The 20,000-nt window shown below is 43.1% G+C and overlaps 1 protein-coding gene across 1 annotated transcript in view; it reads left to right on the top strand.

Moving 5' to 3' along the window:
- LOC138014068 (uncharacterized) overlaps positions 1-20,000 on the top strand; it is a 134,135-nt gene that overhangs the window by 111,681 nt on the left and 2,454 nt on the right. The window contains 14 exon segments of the mRNA XM_068861097.1: positions 1-361; positions 1,498-1,750; positions 2,211-2,558; positions 2,908-3,081; positions 3,324-6,700; positions 7,671-8,427; positions 8,984-9,226; positions 11,313-11,570; positions 13,177-13,662; positions 14,460-14,867; positions 15,921-16,213; positions 17,481-18,144; positions 19,033-19,239; positions 19,420-20,000. The exon segment at positions 1-361 is cut by the window's left edge and continues 82 nt beyond it; the exon segment at positions 19,420-20,000 is cut by the window's right edge and continues 772 nt beyond it. Coding sequence (XP_068717198.1) covers positions 1-361; positions 1,498-1,750; positions 2,211-2,558; positions 2,908-3,081; positions 3,324-6,700; positions 7,671-8,427; positions 8,984-9,226; positions 11,313-11,570; positions 13,177-13,662; positions 14,460-14,867; positions 15,921-16,213; positions 17,481-18,144; positions 19,033-19,239; positions 19,420-20,000 — 8,410 coding nt within the window.

The raw sequence follows: 20,000 nt of genomic DNA, 5'->3' as shown, positions 1-20,000 counted from the left end.
ATTTATCATGGAGGCTTCATCTGAACTGAGTTTTGCCAAGCACATGAAATTTGACGTTAGTACCTTGTATATGCGCCACGATTCTAAGATCACAGCCGATACAATTTACATGAATCTAAATGAAGGGCACCTTGAGGGAAGTTCCCGTATAACATCATCTAGAAAGGGTCCCAAGGCACAAGAGGGACTTGGCCCCGGAGCGTATAATGGTAGCGCAGGATCTGGGGCTGGACATGGCGGACAGGGCGCTCCTGGGAGCACAGCTGAAGGAGGTTTCGGATATGGTTCTTATGTTTATCCATTGCATCCTGGGAGTGGTGGAGGCGGAACTAATGGTGGCGTGGGTGGAAGCACAACCGAGGTAAAGAGTTAAGGAAATTTTTTGAGTCAATACATATTATTCTGCTACCTAAGAATTTGGCTTGAAAAAGTTTTGTTTTAAACGCCCGCGTTTACCCTACAGGCATTGCGTGCCGTCAAGAGAAAATGAGGGGACAGAGACGGAGGCTCAGGGCGTTGGCCGGGATATGTCATGTCCACGAAAGTTATTTTTAGACGAGCGGAAGTCTTTGTTCTAGGGGAAGTCTGTCTTCCGAGACGTCTGCATGCAGTCTTGCCTCGCTCTTAGGTTCTTAGTGAAAAGAGAAAATGACGGCGCACGTGGAAGGCTGATGAATATTTATTTTCTTTCAAGCATCGGACCGAGGTAGGCCAGCATGCGGACGTCTCGGAAGACTTCCGCTCGTCTAAAAATAACTTTCGTGGACATGACATATCCCAAGGGCTGGACCGGGAGCCTCCCTCTCTGTCTCCTCATTTTCTCTTGGTGCCGTGCAACAATTTTCATATATAAAAATCCCGCCAAAGCTGAAATTCATGCTATTAGATCGCTACGATAAGCAATGCGAATTTCCATAATAAAAACAAACTGTTGAAAAGCTTGTCGGTTGAAGGTGGGCCTTTAAAAGAGGATGAGCACAGATTTATCTGCGATTGTAATTCCAGTTATATTTAAGGCTGCTTGTAAGACAAGTTAAGGCTGGTTAATGGCTGCACCAGGGGTTGCTGATAGGTTACAAAAAAAACGTCTGCACCGAAGGTAAAATCTTTTTTTTTCTTTTATTAGAAACGAACTGAAATGAAAATGTCTCTCTTGGACTAGATGATCGAGCCAATTAAATCACGTAATGATTAGGGACAATGTTTTTCTACCGAAACAAAAGATAATGTGGGATTTAAGAAACGACAGCGCCACAAAGCAAGAATGTTATTTGTCTAAAGAAGAAAATTGTCGTGCTACGCCTGTGGCAGCCCAGTGGTTAGAACACATGTTGCATGAAGTATGTATGTGTCCCTGACATGCTTTTACACGTACAACGAGCGGACAACTATATTCATACACAGAAAATGCAATGAGTCGTCGCTGCTAAGAACCAGATAAGAGCGTTCTGTTATCGATTTGATTAAGCCCTTTTATTCTGTTTTCCTTTGTCACAGATTTCAATCGGTTTATTTCTTCACTTGGATGGTATCATTGAAAGCGAAGGCGGTGACGGATCTTCTAACAGCGGGGGAGGCAGTGGTGGTAGTGTGCTCATCAAAACAACGCAATTCTCTGGTCACGGAATAGTGACTGTTAATGGCGGTAGTGGCCATGGCAACGGAGGCGGTGGTGCAGGTGGTCGCATTGCAGTGCATGTTGCTTGGTTACGAGAATACTCTGGGAAGTATACAGCTTATGGTGGTTTAGGTTAGTAAAGCTGTTAACGTAATCTGTTTCAGTTGTCATGCAAAATTAAAGAATGCGTTTCATTGACGCGCGAGTCTTCATTCCTACTTGATGAGCTCTTTGTTCAAATAATCCACATAAAATACCTTTTTCATCAGTTATTCTTTCACTTACTCTATTTCATTAACTCTCTGTTATCCAGCACAATGCTGGTTGCTGCATTCAGAAAAAAGATAAAACTTCTGAACCTTTTGGGGGTGGGGTGTTAAGGGCATGTACAGAAAGAAACAATTCAAGAAAACAGCGTTACGAAATCCAAGAAAGTAAGCAAAAGAATAACTTATGACCATGTTGTGGTGTAGTTCGAAAACACCTTAGAAAGTCCAGCAAGCAGTCTTAGAAGGACTACAAACCGGAAGCGTTCGCTTTACAAGCCACCGAACCATTTGCTCGTTTAAAACCATGTTCATCCTCTTCACAGGCTTCCAGGCAGGGGCAGCAGGGACTGTGTACTATACAGACACCAATCAAGGCCTCAGTCACAGACCAGTGACCATCAACGAAGCCAATGAAACCGTTTATGGTGATGGCTTCACTAAACTCACTATAGATAATGTTAACCGCAATCCCGACATCGCAACTGTAATAATCAACGAAAACAGCTCCTTCTACGAGGTCGATGAACTGGAGATGAAAAACCATGGTGTACTTCACATCCATGGGGATAATTCGAGTTTGGTCGTGCACAACTTCACCGGAGACCGCACAGGTCTCGTACACCTCAGGTCTGGCCAAAAGATGTTTGTACAAGTTGTCGAGTCAAAGAAAGGTAAGATTAGTCTTGTGTCACGTGGTAATCATTTTTTCTGCAATTACGTATGACAACATTTCAAAGAAAAGGAACAACGTATGTGATATTCATTTATTAACTTAACAGGTTCCGTGGTGGCAAACCCGCATGTCACCTATCCACCAACTCTGACGAAATGGCTTTCGAAAAAAAATATAAATGAAAACAGTGGAAAGGTCGCATACAATACAAGGGTGTTAGAAGTTGCAAAAGCCAATTCCTAACATAAAGCTAAACAGAAGACCATAGTTTTAAAAAGACAACATTCCTTTTGCAAACGACATCTTTCGTTGTAGTTATTATCTTTGTTTACTGCTTTGTTTTGTAGGTTACAGCATTGCTCCTGTGAGCTACAAGATAGACCAAGGTGCTGAGATCATTTACCCATCAAGTTTAAGTCTTCTTGGGACGAGATGCACATTTGAAGGGCTGGTAGTTGGCGTCCATCGCCTTGTTGTTGCTGAGGGTGCCGCTGTCGTTTTTTCTTCGACTACTCAGACAGGTATCCTATCAATCAATCATACAATCAGTAAGTCTGTCAGTCAGTCCGTCCGTCCGTCCGTCGGTTAGTCAGTCAGTCAGTCAGTCAATCAATCAGTCGACCAGTCAACTGTTAGCTAGTCAGTCATGTAGTCAGTCAGCCAGTCAATCCTGTTTCCCAATTCTTTTAACTTAACTGATTGAGTGTGAGAAGAAGGCCTAAAGACGTTTGACAAATAAACCGCTGAAATGTTTGTTTTTCAGGCATCAAAGAAGAGAGGAAATTCCGTTTCCTTACAAAACCTGGCAATATTACGTTTGCTGAAGTGTATGTACAGAAAGGATCACGATTGGAATTTTCACGGATCACCGACTCGCTCGTGTTCACAGCGATCATTTTCAGGCTTACGTACCACGCGTTGGTCAACATGAATGAAGGTGAAATTGTTTCTTCATGGGCTTGGGTCGAAAGTGAAGGCAAACTTGTGTTGGACTACACTGGGTATCCAGCGGAGATGGGGCCTGGTGCTGGAAATACAACGAACATGATTGGCTCAGGAGCGGGCCATGGCGGCCAAGGTGGTGTATATCAAGCTGATCAAGCTGGAGGAGACCCATACGGCTCCATGTACCGTTCGTTTCACCTGGGAAGTGGTGGAGGTAATGGACAAGGAAAGGGAGGATCGGGAGGAGGAATGCTTCATTGGAGAATCGGACAGGAATTAGAGCTCGATGGCTTGGTCTCCTTGCGCGGTGGAGAGGCCTCTGGTTCAAGCGCTGGCGGGGGAAGCGGCGGTGGTATTCTCATAGAAACGACGAACTTTACTGGTTACGGAGAAATAAATGTCATGGGAGGAGATGGCTCGGGTCCTAGTGGATCTGGGGCCTCGGGTGGTCGTATTTCTGCGCATGTTCGGTTCAGGCATAAGTACGCAGGAATGTATAAAGCTTACGGTGGTGGAGGGAAAGTGTATGCGGCAGCGGGTACGGTGTATGTGGAAGAAACTGCTCGCGGGCCGCAGTATGCCGACATGAAGTATGACAAGAGCAATAATAAGACCTACGTTACCGCAACTCACAGATATATGAAAGTTGATAATGAAGACCGTAAAACGGACATGTCGTCAATGATGTTAGAAAGCGAACACTTGTTCTACGAGCTAGATGAGCTGTTTTTGACAAGACATGCCAATTTGCAAGTAAGACACCCACCAGGAAGCTCCAACGTCACTGTCATTGTTCATCGTTTCCTTGGTGACGGGACGGGAAGGTTTCATGTCAGAATGAACCAAACAATATACGTGGAAGTCGTAGAGTCTCAAACCAATGAGATCACGGCACCGTGCAGTTACAAAATCGATCAAGGAGCTGAGGTCGTTTTTCCATCTGTTGTCAATATCTACGGAACCAGAAGCATTATTGAGGGGCGCATTACTGGGGTCGAAGACTTGATCATTGCCAGTGGAGGCTTTGTGGAGTTTTCTTCCACTGCTGAAACTGCAAGAGTTGAGAATCGTCGCTACGTTGAAATAGACGAGAAGGGTAACTTTTCGTTTGCCACAGTCACTGTCGAAAGAAATTCTAAACTGACATTCAGCCGCGTTGTTAGTTACGCACTAATCCTGAGATGTTCTGAATTCAGGATCAAGTATGAAGGACTGATGACTATGAACCATGGCTATGTTTATTCCGCGTTTGCCTGGATCGAAAGTGAAGGCATCCTGAGTCTGGATGGTACTGGCTTTGGATCAGAAGAAGGAGCTGGACGCGGAACAACGAAAAATAATGCCGGCTCCGGGGCTGGTCACGGTGGTGAAGGAGGAAAGACAGACTCCGGAGAAGGTGGAATTGCATACGATTCTGTTTACAGTCCACGTATGTTTGGCAGCGGAGGTGGCAATGGGCAAGGAGTCGGTGGTTCTGGCGGAGGATCCCTGTTCTGGATCGTTGGGAAAAGACTTCAGATAAATGGGCTTCTCTCTTCAAAAGGGTCAGATGGAACAGGAACAAACGCTGGTGGTGGAAGTGGAGGCAGCATCTTAATCACCACAACTAACATGACTGGTCACGGGGAGATCTCTGTCCCTGGCGGGTCGGGAACTGGTCTTGGAAGCGGGGGATCCGGAGGTCGAGTTGGAATTCATTGTCGATGGCGTTACACGTACAGAGGCAAATTTACCGACCATGGTGGCCAGGTGGGTAGGTACGGTGGACCCGCTGGCACAATTTACAAAGAAGAAAATTTCAGACCTCTCGAATACCGACATCTAAAATACGCGAAGAAGACAAATACGACCTTGTTGGCTGTGGATCATACTTACGTACACATCGACAATGACGGCTTTGATGTACCCGGAGCAACAGTACTAATGGAAGAAAATACCACTTACTATGAATTTGATGAAATGGAATTGACCGGATTTTCCCGCCTTGTAATCTACCATCCAGGAGATGTCAATGTAACTGCAGTAGTTCACAAGTTTATTGGGGATAAGAGCGGGCAATTTCACATCCGCCGAGATCAGAAACTCTTTGTGGAATATGTAGAATCGGAGACGAACAAAGCAGAAGCGCCCTGTAGCTACAGGATCGATGTTGGCGCTGAAATTATTTTACCCTCCGAGTTCAATATGCATGGCACTCGGTCAGTTTACGAAGGAATGATTGTTGGAGTACGCGACTTGTTTGTCTCATTTGGCGCCGTGGCAGATTTCTATTCAACCGCACAGACAGCCCTTATTGAAAATGGCAACTACATTGCTGTGTCGGAGCCTGGAAATATTTCCTTTGCTGTTTTGATTGTCAAGAGAGGTGGGCTTATCGAGTTCCGTAAAAACACCGGATTTCTGAGATTAAATTGTGACATTTTGAAAATAAAGTATCAAGGAGAACTGAGGATCAATCACGGTGAGGTGCTATCTACATTCGCTTGGTTGGACAGTCAAGGTATTTTCAACCTGGATACAAGAGGTTATCCAGCCGAAAAGGGGCCTGGAGCAGGAAGTAGCTTTAATAGCTCTTATGCCATCGGTCGCGGTGCGGGCCATGGAGGAAGAGGCGCACACACCGGTGGGGAAGCTTATGGTTCAGTGTATCGTCCCTTGCACCTCGGAAGTGGAGGCGGAAATGGTAGCGGGAAAGGAGGTACCGGAGGTGGCCAACTCCTCTGGGAAGTTGGAAAACGATTGGAATTGAATGGTCTTATTTCAGCCCGAGGAGGAAATGGAACAGGAAGTCACTCTGGAGGAGGAAGTGGTGGGAGTATTCTAATTAAAACAACAAATATGACCGGACATGGGGAGATTGCTGTCACTGGGGGAGATGCAACCAATGATGGAGGCGCGGGATCCGGGGGTCGAGTGGGAATACACTGTCGCTGGAGATACACATACGGTGGGAAGTTTACTGATGGCGGTGGGGTAAACCCTAGCAGCAATAGCTATAGTGCACCAGCAGGAACTGTCTACAAAGAGGAGAATTTTCGTCCTCTGGAATACCGCATTCTAAAATACAGCAAAGAAACAAACGCTACTTTCCTCAAGGTTGACCACACCTACTTACATGTTGATAATGAGGGAAGAAATGTCCCTGAGGCAACCGTCTTGATGGAAGAAGGCACAACCCATTACGAGTTTGATGAGGTAATTTTCCGTTTTGTCATTTTTTGTTGTGCAATGTACTCGTAAATAATGTTGAACAGAAGAGGAATCAGTGTTTGATCTCTCAGCAACAACAACAAGAAACTGTTTCCAAACACAGATTACCTGCGAATAGAACGACTATTCAGGGTAGGTAGTGTGAAGACATTCACCTGCATGCTTGGTATTTGCGATCAGAGAAAAGAAAAAAAGGTGTAATCGAAGAAGTTACAGGATAAAGCCGAGCACGTTTTCACTGACAAGTTCTGACTTGGCAAATTTTATTTGTCGGTGTGTCAAGAAGAACTTGTCAAGTATTTCATTGACAAGTGCACTTGTTCAAAAGCTAGCATGCTAGTTCATACACATGAGCATATGAACATTATCAATGACACTTGTCTGGTAAAAATTGCTCGCTTGTAACCGGCTTAAAGAAGAAGAGGAAGAAGAGCGAGTGTTTTAATGAAGGACGTTGGGCTCATCGCATCGATATAAATTTTATGGTCATAGGAACTGTATTCGGTTCGTTCAAATCTCATAATTTTCATGTAGGTCCTAGCAATATATTTTGCAGATGAATTTATGCGCTCTATGTCCTACATCCCTTATCCATGGCCCTACAACAGTTTGGGTGTTCGGAACGCTACATTAATTGGTCTTTGAAGGTTAGAGCGAGTTTCAATCGAGTGTCGTAAAACCAAAACCAAAGTAATTAAAAGGACAAAGACAATCCAGTAAACCAATCAAACTTGAAGTAATTACACGTAGCCGACACAAAGCGCGGGAAAATGTGCACGCGAGCCACGATTGGTTTTGGTGTTGGTTTTGCTTCTGATTGGTTGAAAAGTGGCGCGAGAACTTGAAATCAATCACTGAGTGAAGTAATGGAAAACCAAAGCAATTCGCTCATTACTTTCGACACTCAATTGAAAACCGCTCTAAATAGGTTTTTATTGATTTTCTAATCACTCAGGTTGAGCTCACAGGTTATTCAAGACTCATCGTGTACCATCCAAATGAAACCCTAGTTACTGTAATAGCTCACAAGTTTATTGGGGATAAAACCGGGCACTTTCATCTGCGAATTAATCAGACGATCTACGTAGAGGTCATTGAATCCGAAACCAACAGAACGGAAGCACCCTGCAGCTATCGGATTGACGAGGGAGCAGAAATTGTTCTTCCGGCCGAGTTCCACGTTCATGGTGTCCGATCCGAACTTTATGGTCAGATGACTGGGGTACACTTTTTATTCCTTGAAGATGGAGCTACGCTGAAGATTGCATCGACTGCACAAACTGCAATAAAAGAGAACCGCACCTTTGTTGAAATCACTCAACCAGGCAATTGTTCTTACGCCCACATAATCATCAAACAAGGTGGTCTGTTGGACCTTGTGCGTAAAAATGACGTTCTTATCTCCGTGACGTCATCCTTGTTCGAAGTCTTGCACAAAGGAACAGTAAAAGTCAATCATGGAATATTCTATTCCACATTTGCTGAGGTTGAAACTAAAGGTGTGGTGATGCTAGATGGTGCTGGTCACAAGCCTGGCACTGGTCCGGGTGCAGGATCGGCCAGTTCGGGGAACACAGGGTCTGGTGGCGGCTTCGGAGGTCAAGGGGGGACTACTCATAATAAGCACAGTGGTGGTGGCGCTTATGGATCTGTCTATAAACCATTGTCTCTTGGTAGTGGAGGTGGAAAGGCAAATGGAAGCAGCGGAGCAGGTCAGTTCTATTTCGGATCCCAATGACAACATTTTCCAACTGAGTAAATGGTGAACAAGGAATTCAGTTTGCATAATTTCCGCAAGGATGAAAGACAAACCGTTTAATCCTTGATTTGCACTACACTTTTCTAACAACAACAACAACAACAACAATATCTTTTCCCACCGCACGTAAATAGAGAACCATGAAAAAAAAAAGTAAAAATAATAATAATGATAATAATAATAATAATAATAATAATAATAATAATAATAATAAGCAAGGTACAGTGTTCCCTAGAAAAAAACTAAAAAGCTAACCTAGCTTGGAGGCAAAATAAAGAACTAAGTATAATAAAGGGGAAAAATAATGGGGAAAAATGATTCGCCTCGTTCATATTTTAGCCGTTGAAGGTGCTAAACAGTCGACCAATTTTCTTGGAGCTGATAATTTGTTCAACAAACTTCGCGTTGGGTAGCAATTTTAAACTTCTTTTCAAAACTCTCTGTTGTGAGATAAACGTTTCACGCTGTTAATTTCATTTATTACTATTTTTTATTGCTCATGACATCAGGGGGAGGCGCCTTAAGGTGGCAAGTTGGCAAATATCTTCATCTTGACGGCCTCATTTCATCCCAAGGAAAGAGCGGAAGTGGTGATTCTGGGGGAGGTAGTGGGGGCAGTGTTCTCGTCGAGACAACTAATATTACTGGGCATGGTGAGATTAATGTAAATGGAGGAGGAAGTAGTAATCATGGCGGAGCGGGAGCTGGTGGCAGGATTGCTGTTCATGTTGATTTCCAGAATAATTTTGGTGGTATGTTATTAATAGACCTTTTTCGCTTGTACATTTTGTTTTTCCAATGCAAATCATGTGATAATACTCAGGAGGATTGATCCTTTGTTTTGCTCATTAAAAAGAGCGCATGCAAGCATGATTATGTCTGCATGCACTCTTTTTAATGAACAAAAGAATGGACCAAACCTCACGAGTATTATCACATGATCTGTATTGGGAAAACAAAATGTACAAGCGAAAAAGGTATATTGTTTCTACTTTTTTTTATAGACTAAGGGCTGAATTCATATATGGCTGCCCATCAATTATTTTTTTGTCCTTGTGCTGAGAAGGCCAACCAGCTTCGCTTCCGTGGACAAAATACAAAAAAAAAAAGGTTGCCTTAGAGCGAGGCCAGTTGGTCTCATTAGCACGGAGACAAAAGAATACTTCTTTGATCGCCATTTATGTATTGTTTTAAAAAGGAGCAGCAGTGTTTTGACCCGATAAAACACTTGCTGCAAGTTTTTTGAACGGCTTTAAAAACATTGCCCCAAAAGCGTCTCCCTCGGGAGTCCGAACAAAGGTTCAAAATGTGATAGGTAGATATCAGCATACAAGAAAAACAAGCAGGGCCTCATTACTAGTCTTTATATAAAGAATTCTAATGAGGAGTGTTTTACCGGGTTTAAATCTCATGCACGTGACGTTTTATCGATGTTTTGATAGGTTGTTAGGTTGTCTGTCTCCTCTTCAAAGCGAGTCTAAGTGCGAAGTTGTACTTCGCATATGAATGAAAACTAAAGCCGTGTTCACATTACGCCTAGATTATGATCGAATTATAATCGAATTAAATATGAAATGGGTTCACATCAACTAATTGCAGTCCCTGATTGTAACTGGATTATAATTACTTCCGAAACAACCTCAAAGGGGTTGTTTGAAGTAATTACAATGCGTAATTGAACAGAATGGCGAGCACGTGGTGGTATGAGCAGACGAAACTTCTAATCGCTTTATGGAGCGAAGATCTGGATTTGTCTTCTTCTATTCTCGGAAGCTATCCATGGTTCTCTCCTCGCTGATGATGGTGATTATAATCGTGGCAGTTACGCGATACGGCGCCATTTTGTCTCACACTGCGAGGTTACCCTGCGTATTGTAGATGTGAACAGAACCATAATTGAATAAAATTTAATGGATAATGAAAGCCTGATAAATACTTCAGTTGATCATAATCAACGTTGCGAGTGAACAAGGCTTAATTTTCATAAGCAAAACTTCGCACTTATTAGATGCAAGTCGATTGTTGCTCATAATTCGTGTCTTGGAATACAGACAATTGAAGTGTCCTCTTAACTCTGCTCCTCGAGGATACTTAAATAGCTGCATTTACCCTTACGTAAAATATAAACTTTTACCGTATCAGTATTACTACAAATAGGTAGCAAATGCTGAGACTTTGGGCTATGTCACGTTATTGAAGGGTGTTTCGGGAAAATCTTTAGTTAATCACGAGTTTAAAACAACTCGAAAATGGTAATGTGGAATTCCTGTACTGATAAAATTATCGTTACACCACAAACGGGATGATTCTGAGCAAAAACTACCTTTATCCAGGCGATCTCTCATAATGTGAGAGAATATTTAACACATATTAAATGAAAGGTGTTACAATTGAACCCACTGGGAACTCGGAAGGGTAACTGAGTGGGTAACTCAGTGGGTTCAATTGTAACACCTTTCACTTAATATGTGATTTCTCATAAACTTGAAAAACGTCGGTCCAACTTTTTTCAAGATTACCGAATGTAATCCGTTTTCAATCTTGTCCATCTGTGTCCATCCTTTCGTCTCTTTCCTTTTGCAGTATTTTTTCATGTTGTTCAACAGTTTTAAGTGGTTATTGGGCATTCTGGGAGTCATGAAATTATAGCATTTTGCGTGACATTGCCCTTTTAACGGGATCCTTCATATTAGATGTCAAACTAGGACGTGCCTCTAGTTACGAGTATTTTTGGCGAGTGGATTTTGTTGGCACCTTCTTGAACAAACCACTCCAAGCGAGTGCTTTACTTAATTGAAGTTATAAAATTAAGTTGTTTTTTCATCAATTTGTTCTCAGGTAAATTCCGTTCTGTTGGTGGTAGTGTTTTTGGTTACCCAGACAGCGGAGGGGCGGCAGGAGCGGTGTACAAGTACGAAGGTCGCCGCGGCCCACAGGACCGTGAACTCAAAGGTAACCGGGATGCTAACTTAACCTCCTTCAAGCCGGAGCATGCGAAGGTCAAGGTCGATAATGAGAACAACAATGTAGCAACACCAACGGTTATCATGGAGAACCAAACAGTATTTTACGAGTTTGATGAGATGCAAGTTGAAGGTAAAATTTGCGAGAGCATTGATATAAATTCTTACTGAGAGTATCGGACTATATACGGGAAAGGAGGTCGGGAGTTAAATACTAGCTGTTCCAGTACTCAGGGTCTCAAAAGAAATGAGGATAAGGTGCTGTCTTTGTATTGTCATCTAACAGAGGAGTAAAAACTAAACGGCCCTTTCCAAACACTTTCTAATTTTGTAACTTTGGTGGGTTGTTATTAGGTATTCCACTCGTTATTGGCAAGTGACGTCCGGGGGTAATGATGTGACTTATTAATACGTCGTTATAAAGCACCTTTGAATATACGACAAACTAGTTAACCACCGTAGAAAGGATTTGTAAGCTGACGTTTCGAGTGTTAGCTTTTCGTCACCGCTCGAAACGCCAATTCGCAAGTCTTCCTTAGGGCCGATTTACACGGTACGATTTTTGCCGCATGAGAGAAACTTAAGACAGGCCTACGACATGACTTACGATTGTCGTTTACGTCAGAAGAAATGTCGTAGCATTTTAAAACATGTTTTAAAGGGCTGCGACAATAATAATTTATAAGTCTTGTTGTACTGAGGCCTGTCGTAAGCTTGTCGCATGCGACAAAAATTGTACCGTGTAAATCGGCGCTTCCGATGGTTAATTTGGCAAACAACCCCTTCATTTGTATAATCTAGTTGAAAGTGCACTATACAAAGCGACTTTCTTGTGTACCAAACAGCATGTTATCCGGTATTTTTAGAGAGAAAAGCAGATTGGAACTACTTACATCTAAAGTTTTTAAGACAAACCGATAGTAACCCAACAAATTACTAAGATCAAGATCACTAAAAAGAAATTCACTACTTGCACAAATCCCATAATACACCTCTGTTACTCCCCCATCCCCCCCCCCCCCCCACCCAAAAAAAAGGGATTGCGTAGGCATTGTTTTCGATTTCTCTTGGGACATCCTCAAGTCCCAGGTGAAATTGCAAACAAAGATTATGCAATTTTTTCTTTTTTTTGGGGGGGGGGGGAAGGTTAAAAGACGGGTATTATGGGATTTGTGCAAGTATTTAATAAACTAATAATGAGCTTGGGTTTAATGAGCCTGGGCACTAGTCCTTATTCCCTTGTACATACAACTCACCTGTCGAATTAGGAGATTTGGTCCTTTGTTTTGTTCATTAAAAAGAGTGCATGCAGACATATTCATGCTTGCACGCACTTCCTTTTATGAGCAAGACAAAGGATGAAATCTCCCGAGTGCTATCACATTATCTGTATTGGGAAAACAGCATTCTTTCGGGTTAATTTGAAATGGGAAGTTAGATGTGCAAATATGCTAACAGAAATAGGGCAGATTTGCGAGAGCATGATTTCCTGCCGGATCCAGACACCACGCAGTCGCAGTGAAGACTTATTTAATATTTTTTTATCCGTTAGAGACAAATAATTGATTGATTCAAGACAAACAGGAAACCAGACGCCCTTCATTTGGGGAGAGCAGCCGGAGGAAGCTTGTGATTCTTCTAGAGTTTTGCAGTCAAGGGGCGGGAAAAAGGCATCTTTTCAAATGAGGATTGTTGTTTTTTCCTTTAATCTTGAGATGAATCTTTTGATTTTCTGACAGGGCACTCCACGGTCACTTTCTATCATCCGCAAAATGCACTAAATGTGACTGTCATTGCCCACGAGGTCACCGGAGATAAAACAGGAATAATCAAACTAATGGCTCGACAGCGCTTGTTTGTATTTGTGGTAGAGTCCACTCACACGTACATGGACGCTCCGTGCAGCTTCCATGTGGAAGACTACGCCGAGATTGTGTTCCCTACTGAAGTAATTCTCCGAGGGGAAAGTTCCACCATCAACGGGCGAATGACCGGAGTGGAAAAGCTTGTCATCGAACGCAGTGGCTTGGTGGAATTTGGTGGAACTGCACATACTGCTAAACTGCCCGAGGAATCTGAATGGCTTGCTGATAATCCTTTTGATCCATTCACACCCGGTCTTATCGTCCTTCCACTGTTGGTCATTACAAATTCTGGCTTGGTTAGAATAAAACTGACACCTGTCAAGGCTGTGTTGGATATTGCGGATACGTCAGTGAAAAAAGGTTACTGTGTTTCCATGTTAACTTGATCACTGGATTGAGCCGTGTTATAAATCTGTGTTTAATTTTAGCCAGCCACCACGTGTCGAGGGTTTTTAGGGAAATCACGTGATGACAATGACGACGGCTGGAAATTAAAGCCCGAGCCTCACAACAATAACAATGGGTCAACTTTATTTAGCGCTGTGGTGCTATATATTTTAAACCAAATCAACTCAACTCATAGTAAATCGTAGGTTGCATGGTTTTTAAGGAGAGGGGAAAGCTGGAGTTCCCGGAGAGCCACCATGACGGCATATGAACCCACATGTCCCACCAAATCTGGGAGTCGAACCCAGGCCGCGTTGGGGGGAGGCGAGTGCTCTCATCACTGCGCTATCTCTGCTACCCGGCAAGAAATATTTGTGAACTCACAATTCCAGTGTTAGCACCTCGTCGTGGGGATTAGGCGAACAATTAATTGGTTTATTGAACGGTAGCAACGACTTTTCATGATCTGCACTTGCGTTTTACACTTTACGCCATTTGATTGTTGCTTTTTACTACTTAACATCCACTTGAAATTACCAAAGTGTAGGTTTTGCATATAACTGGAGAACACGACAGTGAATCGTACATTTTCATCTCCATTTCTTATTAATTCCTATCCAATACGGAATAATGTAATATAGCTATATTTTTGCTTATGTTTAGTACAGAGTGAAGTTGGCGTTAGTTTGGCCCTGTCGCCTTTGTTCATATTGCTTTTTAAATGTGTACTGCAAACGATCCTTATTTTTCTCCTTCTTATTGTTCGTCAGGAGGCCAACTCATCCTTGCTACAAACTACGTGACCATGAAAGGAGACAACGTCATTGTGGAGGGTGGGGCACTGATTGACTTGTCTGGCTTTGGTTATCCACGCGGAAGTGGTCCAGGCAGTGGTTCCGGAAGTACTGGTGGCAGTTACGCCTCGCCTGGTGGACGAGCTAGCTCGGGTACGCAGTATGGATCTGCCTATTGGCCTGACGAACCCGGAAGCGGTGGAGGATATGGCGCAGGGGGTGGACTGTTGTATATTGCAACTGGAAGTAACGTGGTCGTGGAAGGAACGATAAAATCTAATGGCATTGGATCATCGTCGAGTTCAAATGGAGGTGGAAGCGGAGGCGCTGTTATTGTGAACACTTTGTTCCTAAAAGGCTATGGAACAATTGAGTGTCACGGAGGTTTGTGTTGAAAGACACATTCATTAGGGACGTTTCTAATTGATGGTCAAAAGTAATATCGAGATCGTTTGATTTTTTATTAATACGCTTTGTGATTAGTTCTCAAACTTGCAATTGTGCCACATTTTCCTCCGATCGGAGGCGGGAGCAAAGTTAAACCAATGTGGATATCACTCCATTGGGCGTGCAGGCTGCTCGTATTTGCTTTGCTAGGAACAGGTAACTAGGAACGATGAAAAAATGGTTATTCTTATTTTAGCTAACAGTATTTAGCCATATCGGCATACATTCGAAAGACATTCGAGATATTCCGCCTCGTGTTTACGGCAAACGGAAGGCCAACGTTTGAGTTTTCCCAAAAAGGCAAAGGAAATTGTTTGATCGTGGCACATTTTCTGCCTGTTATCTACAGATGTCGAGCAATTTCTCATAAAAAGGCAAAATTACAGCAAGACAGTTTTCGTATGCTTCCATGACAGGGAGCCGTTTGCTGTTCCACGTAAACGCATTGCTAATTCTTTCTAATTTTTGCGTCAGTGACGTAATCGGAGACATCGCTCATTGAGTGTCAAAGTGGATAATACTTGTCCGCGGAGGCAGCTCTTTATTTATTTGGTCTGAGAGAACGTCCACGTGTGCCCAGTATTGCAGCTAATTAGATGCACACCGCCCCATTTTGACATTCAACGCGAAGTTTTCCTTGGGGAGAATGTAGCTGTTAATCTGTTAGCATTTGGGGGACATTTTATGACGTCAATTGTCTGTATTCCGAGACACTAGTGATGTTGAAGTTGGGGAAAAAAGCGAGAGGACATTTCGTTTCGCTTATGGAGATGTGCATGCACCTAATTAGGGGTAATCCTAGGCATATCTTGGTTCATCGGTTACAGTTTTTCGGTTTCTAGTTGCAACTGTTGCTTTGCAACTGTTTTGTGTAAATAAAGAGGTTACTGAGAAAAATGTACTAGAGGTTTCCGTTAACACGGGCACCCAAAAATGAGTCCGAGAAATCAGTTGGTCCAAATTCATATGTTAAATATCGTATCTTGATAGGTCCCAGCGACGAGGGAGCTGGCTCAGGGGGACGCATAGCAGTGTACCTTACAGAGTACTTCATCTTTGGAGGTGTTTTGAGTGCCCTAGGGGGAACAAGCGATAGAAATCACCATGGAAGTCCAGGAACAGTTTTTGTCAATGTGACCGTGGGTGAAGAGCCTTACCGAATGTTGCAGATTGATAGCTATAACAGAGGTGATCTTCCTGTCACACTAGCAGAATCAAGCACTACGGTATATGAATTTGAAAGAATTCATCTTGTGCGAAAGGGGACATTAACTATGAAGCAGGTATCTGAAAAGATTTATTCCACAAGCGAGCGCGGTGTTGAATAGCCAACGAGGTCTGAAGCGCCGACTAAGCTTCAGCCAATCACTTAGGGTGGGCATGCTAATGTCTCAAAATCCTCCGTGAATTGAAGTCCCTTCTTATGCAAGCTGCTGGCAGGGGAGGAGGGTTTTGAATTCGCAGTGGTAAAGGCTCTCCCCTTTAAACATTGTGTCCCGGGATCGATTAGTGTACTCGACGCACGGTGTGGGTTGAGTTTTGGTTTATCTCAGCCCGGTAGCACACTTTTCCATTCGCATTAAAATCCCGCCGGCTTGCTTTAATTTGACATGATTTGATTTGATTTAAGGTCGGTGCCTACTAATTCAGAGGTATTTTTGCGCGGTTTACTGAATATGCGGGAAAAGCAGATCTTAACAAGTGTTATTGAAATCCAAAAAGAAATTTGGGGGTAACCACGCATTTTTCGAAGATAATTAATCAACAATATTTGTAAAAAGCTTCAAAATACAAAGCAATGGATGGACTCCTATTCCAAATTGAACCTTAATTATCTCTGAAAAATGAATGGTTACCGCCAATTTTCTTTTTGGATACCAAGAGCACTTGCTAAGTTCTGCTTATTCCGTACAGTTTTTGAACCGCGCAAAAATATCCCGGTATAATAAGCGCCACCCATAGGAAATCCGAGTATCTTGAGATGCGCTGAACGTATGCGCAATAACAATAGTAGGCACCGTCCTTAAATCTCCCCATTTAGTAAAGCACTTTCCGTGGTTCTATAAGCTAGAGACTTGGATATTTAAGTAATATATTATTATTGAAAGTTTCCTTCTGCTTTGTTTGAGAAACTGTGCTGATACCATTTTGTTACTAAGTCCCCATACTGTTAAAATAGCTTGTTCCTATCCATACGTAGGTTTAATTTTCCTTGTACTAGTTTAAATGTTTTCCCGCCATTTATTTTACTATGTCGGGGTCCAACTGGAAAGCCTTCGGCCACTGCACACATGAAATCTCATCTACCTTACATTTCTTTGTTTGCGACGTATTTTGTTTATGTACATTATTGTTCACAGTGTGAATTAATAAAGAAATCAAATCAATCAAAGTGAAAACCAAGATTAAGAGTGCTTGGTACGCGCCAAGCGACGTATACGAATAGTTTATTAATTAATGATCTGATAAACAGCGCATTTTTTTGCAAGGTCTGTGTGTCGACGAGCTATTTTCAATTACTACTATTAATATGGTAAATAAATTTCTTAGGTTTCTGGACAGGTCGTTGAAATGTTTATCACAAGAGCAACTGGCGACAAAACGGGCACATTACGTGCGTTACCAAGTACCCGGATGTATGTAGAGACACACAGCATTCGCTCCGATGCTCCTGTTAACTTCCATATTGACACAGGAGGGAAAATTCTTCTTCCGGTTCGTACTTCGCTACGCGGCACCGGTTCTCCGGCATTGACAGCAGATGGTGAAATTCATGGCATCGAGTGGTTGAAAATCTTTAATAATGTGAATGCTATTCTCAGTGAGAAAGGCGCATCGGCTTGTGTTACATGCAACGCTACTTCCAAAACCCCTTACGTGGGCCATTACTGGTTTAAGAAGCTTCAAATTTCTCTTGGTGGGATACTTAACATTCAAAGCTCAACGCAGATTGTATCAGCAAGAGCAGTAAATCTTCACTTGTTTGAGGCCGCCCTGGAATACACTGGCTCTGTAAAAGCAGATGCTGTAAAGATATTCACGGATTATTTCAGTATCGAGTTTGACGCCACCGCCGATGGTTCGGGTCTCGGTTGGAATGCTGGACAGGGGCCTGGAAGTAGAACGAGCTGTTCCTCTGTAGCAGGGGCTGGCCACGTTGGAATCGGAGGAAGCGGATATTGGAGTGGATGTGGCTCCTGTTCTAGCAATGGAGGTATGCTAGTATTTGCCTTACCTTGCGCACATGCATATATAATAATTATCTATGGTGAAGTAGCATTCGCATGGTACCTACTCAAAAGCAGTTTTGCATCGTTAAAAATTTTTTGGAGGACCTTGCCAGGGTGGCAGTGGCGCGAATTGCACTCTTGCAGTCACCATTATCATGATCCGTGGAATATACAGAAGGCACTTATGATAAATAGATCGCCACACCTGGCACTTCGTGCCCTACTCTTGCATAGTTGCCGCAGAGCTTCCCAAAAGACGTTCCTTCAAGGCCTGGAAAAGTTCATAAACAATTGAACGGAATATTTGGCTGGCTACTGGTCTGTGCAAATCGTTTATTGCGATTTTCATAATTCCGCAGAATCCGCTCACATTCAACACCATGCACCGAACTTCCTCTTGGCTTCCGTCAATCGAGTAAAAACGAAACTATTGAGTTTCGTACCCTGTGAACCAAAGATGTTGATCGGTCGTCCGTTTTAGAGTAAACATTCAAAAAATGTCACGCACCAAGTAGTAACGCACTGACCATTACTTGGCTGATTTCTCAGAATCTGTTGCTCCATAACCTTCAATCCCTTTTGTATCAGCTGAGAATCGTCAACAGTTGTCTTACCAACAATAGTATTAAATGAACGAGGTTAGTGCGGGACCTTTGGGGTGGTCTCGGGTCATCTCTCAGCTTCTTTCGGCTTGACTTTGGAACTTTGATTGATAGAAGCCAAACCGCAGTTTGGCAGTTGCCACTTGAAGAATTGTGAAAAGCGCAGATGTTGCTTATGTCTAGAAATGTTCCTAATTAGATGCACGCCCAATTTTGACATCCAAAAGTGTGCAAAGATTTATGAAAATCACTTAATTTCTTTCATTTCAGGAACTTCTTACGAACACGCTTGTACTGCTGAACTGGCTGGAAGTGGTGGTGGTGTAAGTTCTGCTTCTGGTGGAGGGGTTTTACATGTTAATGTGGAGAAACTCTTCGAGCTTGACGGATGGATGAAAGCAAATGGAATAAATGGGGATTCTGGTGGAGGTGGGGCTAGCGGTGGAACTGTGCGAGCTGTTGGGAGACATTTTGAAGGTGAGTTAGAAATTTCACTTAATAATAAGTGGTCAGAGGAGAGGTCTTTTTGGAAGTTATTCAAAGGAAGTCCTACTAGTAAAGGAAAAAAATGCATCAAACATGTGAAGAATTGACCTCGTAGACATAGTTACCCATTCTCAAAAATTGTAAAGCAGTTCTCGCTCGTTTGCTCTTTAGGGCACGGCCACGTTGCTGTCAAGGGAGGAACAGGTAGCTCCCGTTCTGAATGTTGCAGTTCATACTGTTTGTCGCATCGGTACTACTATGGTGGTGGGGGAGGTGGGGGACACCTCGGTCTGTTTTCTCCCGATCACATTAGACGAGACATCTTACGGAACAGAGATATATCCGGTGGTGCGTCAGGAGGAGGTAATGCCGGTCGTGGTGGCAACGGGCAAATTTGTTTGGACGATCTCCACTGTAGTGGTCACGGAACATTTTCAAGTCAACAAAGGACATGCGCGTGTGATGCAGGATATTATGGCGTGAATTGCGCGTACAAGTGTGACGCATCGATCACTTGTCTTGGTAACGGACAATGCTCTGCTAGTGGGGGATGCTTCTGTGATCCTGGTTACGTCGGATATCGATGCGAACATCGCTGTAACGCAACGCGTGATTGTCATAGTAACGGTAGGTGTAGCGTGACGGGAAAGTGCGTATGCGACCCTTGTTTCACCGGAGATGACTGCAAGTTTGAGTGTTCTGGAAATGGAGACTGTATCGTAAAAAGGTGCAAATGCAATGCATGCTACATT

Source organism: Montipora capricornis, chromosome 8 (assembly GCF_036669925.1).
Source record: "Montipora capricornis isolate CH-2021 chromosome 8, ASM3666992v2, whole genome shotgun sequence".
Taxonomy (NCBI): domain Eukaryota; kingdom Metazoa; phylum Cnidaria; class Anthozoa; order Scleractinia; family Acroporidae; genus Montipora; species Montipora capricornis.
Note: the sequence above shows the minus strand (reverse complement) of the source record. Positions and strands in the feature narration are given on the sequence as shown.